At 31.0% G+C, this 12,523-nt stretch overlaps 1 protein-coding gene across 6 annotated transcripts in view; it reads left to right on the top strand.

Moving 5' to 3' along the window:
• Csmd3 (CUB and Sushi multiple domains 3) overlaps window positions 1–10,439 on the top strand; it is a 1,105,037-nt gene extending 1,094,598 nt beyond the window's left edge. For 4 of the 6 annotated variants that reach the window (XM_048802036.1, XM_048802034.1, XM_048802033.1 and 1 more), the window contains 4 exons: window positions 3,352–3,510; window positions 5,466–5,578; window positions 7,817–7,904; window positions 10,139–10,437. In XM_048802036.1, the coding sequence (XP_048657993.1) occupies window positions 3,352–3,510; window positions 5,466–5,578; window positions 7,817–7,904; window positions 10,139–10,278 (500 nt within the window). In that variant the 3' untranslated portion in view covers window positions 10,279–10,437. Of the gene's footprint in view, window positions 1–3,351; window positions 3,511–5,465; window positions 5,579–7,816; window positions 7,905–10,138 lie in introns of all 6 variants that reach the window. The other 2 variants (XM_048802035.1, XM_048802032.1) reach the window with 2 other exon arrangements.
• The last annotated feature ends 2,084 nt before the right edge of the window (window positions 10,440–12,523 follow it).

Below are 12,523 nucleotides of genomic sequence, written 5' to 3'. Positions count from 1 at the left end.
AGGTTAATGAGAAAATGAATGAACATTCCTGTATGTTTGGAAATTCAAAGCAAAATTAGTACTAATAAATAACTCACGATTTTAAAAAAGACATTAAAGTAGAATATACACTACTAAAATTTATTTATATTGAAAAATCTAAATATTAGAACTTGAGGTCTATAGGAAAAAAATTATAAGGAAAATTTATAGCTTAAAAATCTTATATTAGAAAAGAAAAAGCCTCAGAATTAATGAGGTAGGTGTCTCTGCTAAGAACATATAAAGATTACAACAAACTAAATAGAAAAACCTACAGAAACAATAGAATTATCTCAATATTACCAAAGGTAATTCTTTGAAAAAAATGAAAAAAGTAGAAGAATCTCTAGCAAAAATAATAGCAAACAAAGAAAATGTGAACATAATTACATAAGCAACAGATTAAATAAGTTAGAAGTGTATTGCAAAAAAACTATCAGCATGAATAATTTAAAAAATTAAATGAAATGCACATATTACTAGAAAAATATATCTTAATAGAACTAATAAAAGATAGCTTGAATTATTCCATTAAAAAAGAATAGTTAAAATTATTTTCACAATGAAACACCAGACTCAAATGGCTCCTCTGATGAGTCCCACCTAATTTTCAAGTAACAGACCAGATCACCCAAGTTTTATAAAAACTCTTCGAGACAATGCAGCTCCCTCTTGTGTGCTCTATATGATTAATAGCTCAGCAAAAGACATTATAAATAGGCAGAGTTTTAGGTTCACATGACTTGGGATTATGGATGAAAATCTTCCATAAAATCTTTGCAAATAAAATCTAACATCAAAATCAAATTGGACTCACCTTGATGTGCAAGGTATATCATTGTTAAATAATACTTAAATATAATATATCACAGTAGGAGGTTAAAGTATAGAAATTATGGTCAATGTGTAATTGACAAAGAAAATATTTGATAAAATTCAACACCAATTTCTAATCTTTAAAATTTTTAATAATTAGAAAGGAAAACACTTATTCAGTGTAAGTAAAAATATCTGTAAAAATTCTAGATCAACTGTTATCTTTAACATGAGAAAACACTGAGCAGAATTCCATTAAAGTCCCAGGAAACAGTGATTACATTACTCTAAACTGATAAGAATAAAAGTTGGCAATCAATCAAGGTCAGGGACATGATTGTGTATTTGTGTATTTGCAATGGTGTCAAGTCTTTGAAACAAGTTTGAATTCAAACATATTTTAAAAGAAGTGATCATGGGGCTAGGGTTGTGGCTCAGCGGTAGATTGCTCGCCTAGCATGTGCAAGGTCCTGGGTTCGATTCTCTGCACCACATAAAAATAAATAAAATAAAGGTATTGTGTCCAACTACAACTAGAAAAATAAAAAATAAAAAAAAGAAGTCATCATGACCATATTATTCCTTTTTACTGATGTCTGCGTCAATGTGGATGACACTTTAGTTTACACAGAACTGCCAAATACTTGACTATACATAAATCTCATAATAGACTTAATAGAAAGAAATGTCATTCCCATCATACTTGGAGTACAGTAACCAAATAATGTCTGTCTCTTCCATCCCTTCATGAATTTTTACTTCCCATTTTTGTGTGGGAAAGGTGAAGGCTCACTATGGTCAACTCTGGGAATTCTCCATACTCTTCATTCAGTAGATGTCATGTTGATAGCTTGGAATCTACAATAATGGACATATTGCTACCATTTAAATGAGAAAATTCTCTTAGATTTTTTTCTTTTTTTTTCCTTAAGTGCCCATCATTAAACATTTACTACCACATTAATGATTAATCCTGATGCAGTTGACTTTGCTGCTACTGCTACCTCTCTTGTTCCATGACTATTACCTCTGTGATATGTTCTTTTTATATTCTTCAGTTAATGCTCTTTCATTTCTCTAAGCACAATGGATACAAGATCATTAGGCATGGCAGATTTTAATGAAAGGTTTGGTGGCAGTGAAGGGCAATCATAATGTAGGATAAGGAAGGTAAACAATCAGAGATACAACACTTATTTACTGAGAATCTACTATTTGCCAAGCACTGCTATTAGAACATCTTTGTGCTTTTATCTTCTCTAATTTCTGCAACCAAGAGCCTGTTACCCCTATCTGCCTTGACAATTTTTAATGTTGGGCAATTTATCTTGTCACTGTCTTTTACAAACCATTTCTAGACACAATTTTGTTAGCCAAAGTTATCTAAGATGCTTACCAAATGAAGCGTCTGTATTCATATACTATATCAAACTTTTAGATAAGGTTCCTCATCACACATAGCAGTATAACTTAAAAGTTCAAGGGATCAGTGCCAATAGGAAAATGACTTAGCAAAGTTTACAGAGCCAGTGCTATAGATTTTTCATGACAGTAACTACTTGGCTACTAAGTGTATATTTTACTAGTTGTTCAGTGATCTTTAAAAGCAATAATTTCCCTATTCTATCTGGATAATAATAATAATTGTAATAGTAATAATAATAGTGATGGTAGCAGGTAGCAATTAGCTAAACACTTCACATTCTTTGTCATTTAATCTCTCTAAAAACTATGTTAATCACTTATATTAGGAGGAAATTCATGTCTAGAGTTAAGTAATTTATGCAAGATAACACAATTTATAAAATGTAGAGGAGGGAGTTAAATACAAGCAGCCTAACCCAGTGCCTAACCCTTCTGCTATATTCTACCACACTTAATCTTTTTCCCATGAGAACTGGGCAATTCAAGTGACAATTCTTTTATTTCTAAAAATACCTATAACCTCACAGCTGTCAATATAATTCAGCCTTGCTCTTTTTCAGTAGCATCTATTATTGGAATAACCGAACTCAGTATTCCATAAGGGGGGCACAGAAGTATTCCCTCCATTTTGCAAATGGGACAGATTTATTCTGTGCTTTTCCTCCTATGAACCTTTTCCCACTGCTAGGAGAAAAACAGTCCTCTTAGAACTTATGCATAGACATACTTGGCTCAGTAAAATCATTTTATTTTCCTTCTGAAAGACAGATAATGTTATAGGAGACCAAGTATAAGTAAAGCTTATATTTATCTGGGTTCTACATAAAGCCTTATGTCTTTAATTGGTATTGTTTCTTATTGATGACATGTGAGGAAATCTAGCCAATATAATTTTGATTTATTCTTAAAAACTTGAAACATTTTTATAAGAATAATTAAAGATAATATTTTACAAAATACACAACATTATTGTATATTTTGTAAAATATCATCATTCAATAAGCTGATATTCTTTAAATTACTCTTTAATACTTATATTTACAGGACACTATAAAATTAAAATGTGGGATTTATTTAATCTATTCACAGTACCTGATGATGTGTTTGCACAAAATTATATATGGAAAGGCTCTTACAATTTCAAAGGAAGGAAACAACCCATGACCTTGACAGTGACTAGTTTCAATGCTTCTACTGGGAGAGTTAATGCTACCCTGAGCAATAGCAACATGGAACTTCTGCTTTCAGGTATTGCATTTAAAAAAAAGCAACAAAAATAGTGCCTTCATGCTCTCATTTTATTATGACTTCATTATTCTAGTAATGATTTTATACTGTGAAATAATTGAAATATTTGTTTATTATGACATCCATAATTTTTTCAGAAATAAGCCCCTCTGGCTTTTGAATTGATAAGTGAATATTATTATACAAAAATAAAACTCTTCAGTTTTAAAGTTAAATTTCTTCAAGAATTTTTTTTGTTGCTGAAATAAACTATTATGTGTTAGAATAGCATTCTCACTTTTAAATATGAAATACTTATATTTGATATTGCAAATATGAGACATAAATATATATCTATATATAGCAAATTTCTTGGCTATATAGTTATTCAGTATAATTATTAATATTTTTGGTAAGAATAAAATGAAAAATAATGTAATAATCACTGATTTTGTAAATTTTAGAAGAAATATTGAGCATTGTTTTATATTATTGAATGATCCTGCATTAAACTTACTAAAGAGTATTAGAAGTTTTGGAGGAGGGTACCAGGGATTGAAGTCAGGGCACTCAGCGTCTGAGTCACATCCCCAGCCCTATTTTGTATTTTATTTAGAGACAGGGTCCCACTGAGTTGCTTGGCACCTCGCCATGGCTGAGGCTGGCTTTGAACTGGTGATCTTACTGTCTCAGCCTCCAGAGCAGCTGGGATTATAAGCATGTACCACCACGTCCAGCTGAATTTAGTGTTATATTTTTCAAAATATACACAATTGTATAATATCAATGGAAAGAAACTTTAAATAACTGAGAAAATGCATTTAAGTTATGATTATTTACCTTTGAAATCTAAATGGTTTTTCTTTACTTTCTGTAAATGTTAGCCAAATGAAAGGTATTATTTTTTACAATGTAGAAAAACTTCAAAATAAATCCCTACAAATATGGAGAAACAAACAGAAAATGTTTGATTGACTTAATTAGAATTTGCTTATTGTCTCCACACAGAATAATTATAAAAAATTTCCAGTGATATTTTTGTTGAGAAATTTAATTATGTCCTCTTTTTATTTCTTGCAATTTACTTTGGGTCAAATTTTGCATATCTTATTTTTGTATGCTCAGAATATTCTAATGGTGCCTTATCCGTAGTTAAATGATAAGGGGAGTCAATGAATAGAGTAAAAATTGAAGTAAATGTTAATCATGAAATTTTTATCTAGTCTTATTTTCTTCTATTCTCCAAATGTATTTATACTGCAGCTCATTCTCAATTTTAGGATACTCACTCTGTAAAAGAAATTGTATATATTATGCCATTAGTTCTATTATTCTCTTGGACTAAAAATCCTGCTAAATTTTCAAAACCTAGCTCAGACGTTCTTTTTCTTCCTAAGTATTTCCTTAAATAAGTATCTGCTTCAGTGTGGAATGGTCAGTCTCTCTTCTGGTCTTTTATTTATTATATTCTGTCATGTGTTTTACTTACTTGTGTAACTTACTTACACCTCCTACTTTATTGAAAAATCTTAAGTTTAGGAAAAACAAATCTTCATATTTGTGGCTCCAGCAGCACCTAGAACATTGACAGTGTTAGCACCTAACTAAGTATTAACAAAAATGGGAATTTTAACTTCTGGTTTGTGCTCTTACTAATCTGATTAGGGAAAGAAATCACTTTGTTTGCAAAATCATTGAATTATGTTGCTATAAATAAAGATATTTATCTTTAGTAGCCTAGGTAATTCATACCTCATAGAGAAGACTCAAGTTGAGATTTCAACGGAAAGAGAGATCAATATATATTGCAGTATTTAAGGAAAGCACCATGTGTGAAGCCATCTTTGACTTGGGACTTGTTTTATTTCTTTTCCTATCACATATCTTACATGATATACTTAAGGAGTAGTAAATAGTGAAGTGAAGAATAACTATTTACAAAATTAAGTATACTAAGATGTCCATGCATTTCACAGGTATATATAAAAGCCAGGAAGCTCGGCTAATGTTACACATATATCTTATTAAAGTACCAGCTCATGCTTCTGTGAAGAAAATGAAGGAGGAAAATTGGGCCATGGATGGCTTTGTAAGTATTTTTAAAAATTCTGCTGCTGATTTTAATTAATTTATAGTTTGTCCAGGAAAAAATGAATTTTGTAAATTTAGCTCATTGTGAACATAACACATATTTATACATACACATATTGATAAGTACAAAAATTTAATATTCTAAAGTATAAGGCCTATGATTATTGAATTCTGACATGTTTGCATACTTTTGTAATGTATTCATTGATTGCATCAAATATATTCTGGCTATAGTCTATAGTCTGATAAATAAATCTGGATCAAATATAATTCATTCTTTTGAACCAATATGTGAGGCATATACAATGTATTTACAAAATGTATAAGAAAATTAAGTATGTCCATTATGTTGAATTATGAATTTAGAATATTTTATAAAATAGTCAATGAAGAGCAACTTATGTAAGCTGCTTCTTGTAAGGCGATAGTTACTGTAGGTTTACGATTCAGTCATTTATGTGAATGGGATGTTCTCAATTGATAGTTGAAAGCGTTAAGTAATATATTAACACACTGGGCAGGCATCTTTGTTGAAGAATAAGCATGAATATCAGACCATATTTTAAAATACCAAGCCTTCTTTTACAAGGAAGATACAATGATAAAAATAAAATATTCAGTTATAGGCTCCAGTAAGTTTGATTCCCAAGGAAAAAGTTGTCCACTCTCTTTCGCTATTCTGTACCATTACTTGTGGAATTGGAAAGGAATCTAAGTTATAAGTATGCTAAGATTGTTTAATTATATTATTTCATATAAGAAACAAAAATGAATTCATTTATTAAAGTATTAGAGTTTGAATTTTTAAATTTAGAAGTATTTCATTTAAAAAAATGACCATGATGAGAACATAATGTCTAGTGATAATAAATCACTTATGAATACCAGTTTTCCATAGGTAATTTGGTATTCTTTGATTTTTAGGGTAGAGATTAAAATTTCTTACTACTTTTATGGAAACACCCATGATTTAAGTAACTAATTGCCACTAATTAGCACAAATTTCAGGATATATTCACATTACTAGTTAGTTTTCAGGATCATTGAAATATATTAATTTCTGTTTTACTAATGAGATCAAATGACATTATACGTATGAAGTTTTTTAAATATAAGACTTTATACACATTTAAAAAACACATAGTAGTCAGCATTTATAGCATTGGATACAGCCAGAATATTTCAGGGTCAAACAACAATAAGTATTTAGTTCTTTCTCATCTATCTGGGTTCACTATGAGAGATCTATACTTGGGCTGTGGTATTGAGTTTATATGGGCTCACTCCAATGACTCTTTCTGGGGCTAAGGCTAGAGGGGCAGCAGCCATGTGGAGCATGTTTCAAGAAATCAGAAGCTCACAGGAGAACAAGAGGATCTGAAGTAAGCTCTATGGTTTTGAAATAAATATATTGACATATGTTTCTTTATTTACAGTTTAATTTAGATATTCACATGGCCTATGTTCATCTCTGTAAAGTATACAATTCAGTGGTCATAAGAATATTGACAATTACATGCATCCATAAGTATGATGATTTTAGAGTAATTTCATCACCTTAAAAAGAAACCCACACCTTTGCTATTACCCCAACCCTCATTCTCACTCTACCCCTGAGCAATATATTTTATACCTCTATATACTCCGTTTTTCTGGACTTTTATATGAATGAAGTCATATAATATGTGGGCTTTTGTGACTAGCATCTTTCACTTAGTGTAATGGAAAATATGCCTCAATGGTTTAGGCCAACAACTGACCTATGCTCAGTTCCACTTACATGCCCTTGGCTAAAGCAGGTCACAGTGTACACTTTCTGTGAAGGTGTTGGGGTGGGACGAATGAATGTACCATGAGAGGAGTAACCTAATTTATAAAGAACAGTGTTTTTATATTTTATTTTTAAATTTACCATTTGCCTCACTCTTGTTTATCATATTAATGCCATTTTTTGGACAATAGGCTTCTTAGCCTATGAGAGATCTATACACCTATGTCATTATATTAACAACTAATCCCCTTTTTTCAATATCATAATTACTTAAATTGGAAATTTTAGTTTCCTTTTTATAATGGAGAATTTAGCACAATGTGTTGTTTCACTTAGGAGGGAAAGGATTGAAGAAAGGAACATTGGATAATATTAATTTCAGAATAAAATTGGGCATTTATTAGGAACAGAAAAATATAGCCATAGCTGGTTTTCATATCTAATCAGACTTTCAAATTTATTTAGGTTTCTGCTGAGCCTGATGGAGCTACTTATGTATTTCAAGGATTTATTCAAGGCAAAGATTATGGGCAATTTGGACTACAAAGACTGGGTAATGTATTAATTTTGGTTTTCATGTAGTTCCTTTATTACCCTAGACAGCATGAGAAAACAGAGTAGACTTTATATGTTAGGCATACTTGCTATATTTTGAATTCTGCATTGTCAGAATTGATACATTTGATAGCATTTTTTACAATAATCACTTTCCTCAAAATGTCAGTTCTCTATGTAACAACTCTGTACGATGTTTAGCTTTTCATCATATTTCTAATAAATATGACAAACTGTCTAGCCCTTAAGCAAGTAAAAATAAGAAAAAGTAATATAGAAATAAAGTAAATATTAAACTGTAAATTATTTCATCTTATCTCATGAGAACTATTCTACTTCATTTCAGTTTGAATATTGTTACAATTTTCTTACTCCTCTGAAAACATAGTACCTTTGTGAGAAACTTGAGGAAATATGTAAATTTTTTTGATGAGAGGCACAAATTTTTAGCATCCTCATTTCAAACTCTTCTAATATGTGGGTAAACATTTAATAGTCTTCTTAGAATATGTTTATAAATATAACTTCTGGTGTATACCTTTCCAAAAATCTACTGTCTCCCATTACTACACTATGGTATGGATACATAAAAATTGATTCAGTCTCTAAAAGCTATTGTTTAATATTCATCTTCAAAAAAATCATTGCTTTGAAATTTTCATAAATGTACTGATTCATTGGAGAAACGAGGTATAGAAAAAGGTATTAATGTTTTGGTAATACAGACAAAGTTATGGCTTAGTTGAAAAGGAAACTCAGTTTTCTCTAAATGAATGATAATAATAAGCCATACCACATAATGTTTTACTTAATTTTTTTCCTTTTAAAAACAGCCTAAAACATTCATTAATACAGCTCATTAACACAGTTGTGTCATTGAATGTAATACATTTTCATTTAATATCCCCTAAAGTGTCTCAAACACTGCATGTCTAAAACAGAACCTTTAAAAAGGAGATTTTATTTTTGAAAAAGAGCTGTTAGCTATTTGCTCTTTTCCCTCCCTGTGCCAACATGTTGACAAGTCTGATTTTTCTCACTTCCCAACTCAAGCAATGCCATTGCCATTTGCTTATCTTGAAGTAGAAAAATCAGTTCTGTGTCATCTTACTTGTGCCATCCACACAAACAACTTATGTTTTTGACTACGAAATGTTACCAAATCTTTCTTTTCATGTCTTCCTAATGCCCTGGTTCAAATCTTAATCTCCTTTTTAAATCTGGGTTTTTGCTATGACCTTCTAGCTGCAGTTGCTTCCAGTTTGCCTTCCTTCATGTCCACATCACCACAGTCACTCCTCTAATTCCTGTATCTTATCACTGGATCCTTCATTTCTAAACACCATTAGTCATCCCTTGGTGAGGTGAATAGCAACTTGGAGCTCCTCAGCATTTTCCTTTCCAGCCTGGCCCAGTGGAACATGCCTGTAATTCCAGAGGCTGGGGAGGCTGGGGCAGGAGGATTGTAGGTTAAAAGCCAGCCTCAGCAATGTAGTGAGGCCCTGTTTTAAAATAACAATAATAATAATAATAATAAAAATAATAATAATAATAATAAAATTGTTTTTAAAAAGCTCAGTGGTTAAACTCCCTGGGTTCAATTCCCAGTACCAAGAAAAAATAAATAAATATAAAAGAATATTTCTTCCGTCTCAGAGGCAAGCTATGGCTTCTTAGTTTAACCTTCTTTCTCCTACTACAGGTCAGTGTTTGTTCTCTAGATATACCATCATCTTCCCATCTCTCTTTGTATGCTGCTGCTGCTTCCTTCTCTGTTTGTTGTTCTACTTTTTCTTCAAGGCCAAACCTACATTGCATGTCCTCCAAATGTGCTGTGTGGCTTATCTAAAGCACTTCCCTTTCTAAAGCACATGACCATGAGTTCAGACTCGATGTATGTATACACCTTTTCTTTCTAAAGCACATTGACCATTAATTCATACTTGACATATACAATGTCTCCATAAGTCTTCCTACTAATATATGAACTCAGTTCAAGGGCACTACTTAATTTTTAGTTTATATCCTTCCCTTAAAAAATACCTATACATTGTAGGCATTGTGCAAAAATGTGTGGAAATGAGTTGAAGATGTTTCAAGAATTGTTTTTGTTTACTATGTATATTTCAGATTAGATATTTTGAGAATGGAAGGAATTAAATGGTTTATAAAAGGAGAAATGAATTATAACATCGAGTTGTTTCTGTGTTTTTTATTTTTTGTACTTTGTAGGACTAAATATGTCAGAAGGTTCAAATTCTTCAAATCAGCCTCATGGTACAAATAGTAGTTCTGTGGCCATTGCTATTCTTGTGCCTTTTTTTGCACTTATATTTGCAGGATTTGGATTTTATCTTTATAAACAAAGGTAAGTCAATTGATTTTTAACTACCAAATGCTCCAAAAATCTTGTTATATCCATTGCCTTAGTTCAAATCCTAATTTCCTTTTGTTTTTTTCTGTTGTTGAAACCTGTGTGCCAACTATTGCTACAGTTGTTGAAAACCTTATTTCCCTAGCCCACGCCTGCAATTCTACATACACATTACAAAGATTGCTCTGTTAAATTGCATAAGCATTCAACCTAACTCTTCCTCATTTTCCTGTCAGTTTCCTGGTATAGAACTAATTATGCAAGTTATTTTTACATTATCCATAATGAGACTTTAGAGATGGAAAATCTAGGTTAAGGTTTCAATTGAAGAGGTGATATCTGCTGCCAGATTTATTTAGAGAAGTAGGAAGAAGATTTTGTCCAGACCTCTTTGTTCGCAAGACAATACTGACTGATTTTACCTGGGTAGACAGCTGATAAAATTTTCTAATCCTCTCATTGCCTCCTGTTGCTTGTAAAAATTAGGCAATTAATATTCTATGTTTGTGATAGAGTATATGGCTATAAATATTATTAGTAAGTCCTGCTTACTCTGTCAAATACCGAATTCTGGTAAATGGTTTTAGTATATTATTCTCCACTATTTGGGATAACTATTTATCAAGGAGAAAATATAGGTAACCAGATAATTTGATTAATATTATCTAAATGCATTTTTTTTCAAAAAAATGTTTTCATTATATTTCAGTATATAATATCTAAGAATTATATAATTATAAATTACAAGTTGTTAATGTTTGATCTATATCAGAGTATGTTTGTAGATAAAGAAAAATCATTACTAAATTTATTTATATATAAAAAAAAACTATGCCAGCCTTTTATTGTTGTTGTAAAATACATGTAGCATATACGCTTACCAGTTGGACCATGTTTCAGTGTATGATTTGGTGACATTGAGTACATTTTCAGTGTCCTGCTGCCATCAACACTATGTATTTTTAGAACATTTTCATTACTAGAGAAGGAAACTATACACTCAATGAGCAGTCACTCCCTGTTTCTGTTACCTCAAACTTCAGCCATCTGCAACACTCTTATTGGATTTCTTATTATAGGTTTTTCATATGAATGGACTTAGTGTCAACCTTCTTAAATGTAGCAAAATATTTTTTTAAGTTTAATTCATTGATAGCATGCATCAGTATTTCATGCCTTTATGTGGCTGAATGATTGATGTACCATTGTATGAATACATTGTTTTGTTTGAATACGTCCATACCTTGGGTCCTTTTACATTATGAATTGTGCTGCTACAAATATTTCTGTATAACTTTTTGTTTGAACATGTGTTTTATATTCTTTTGGCTATATGTTCAAAAATATGATAATTGGGTTGTATGGTATGCCTGCGTTTGTTTCATGACAAATGTCAGCAAATTACACATTGAGATGTGGGAAAGATAAACTTGAAACAAGCAAGTGTAATGTGGGAGAAATAAAGAACTGAAAAGGAAATTCCAGACAGTAATTTACACAAACCAGCCTAGTAGACTCCATGTGTTTTATAACTTAAAGACAAATGTTTAATTATCATAACTCTTTAGAAACTGTTTTTATGACATTCATATCAGTATTAATTTCTTCTTTGATTTTTTAATTTATTAACAACATTTTTTTTCTTCTTTTTCGTCCACATTTTTTTAATTGGTGCATTATAGTTGTACATAAAGATGGGACTTTTTGTTACATATCCATACAGGCACCCAATATATAACAATGTAATTTGGCCAATATCACTCCCCAGGACTTTTCTCTACCCTCTCCACCTCCCTCCCACTAGGCTCTTTCTTCTGCTGATTTTCCTGAGTTCCTTGTTTGCCCCCCACACACACACACCACCTTTCTTTTCCTTTGTCTTCACTAGCTTCCACGTATGAAAGAAAACATGTGACACTTGATCTTCTGATTTTGGCTTATTCTACTTAACACAATGGTCTCTAGTTCCATCCATGTTCCTGCAGATGACATAATTTCATTTTTCTTTATGACAGAATAGAACTCTAGTATGTGTGTCTGTGATATATATATATATATATATATATATATATATATATATATATGGATATATCCACTAATATATGTACATTTCTCTACTGAAAGTTTAGACAGTGGAACTCATGGTTTCAGTAATTATGAGGAGTACTGATAGTAAGCAATATTTCAAGATATTCAGAAAATTTAAAATAACTTAAAATGTGTGATTCTTTTTATAAAAATGG

The sequence above is a fragment of the Marmota marmota genome, unplaced genomic scaffold (genome assembly GCF_001458135.2).
Source record: "Marmota marmota marmota unplaced genomic scaffold, marMar, whole genome shotgun sequence".
NCBI lineage: Eukaryota > Metazoa > Chordata > Mammalia > Rodentia > Sciuridae > Marmota > Marmota marmota.
This window is presented reverse-complemented; position numbering and strand designations above follow the sequence as displayed.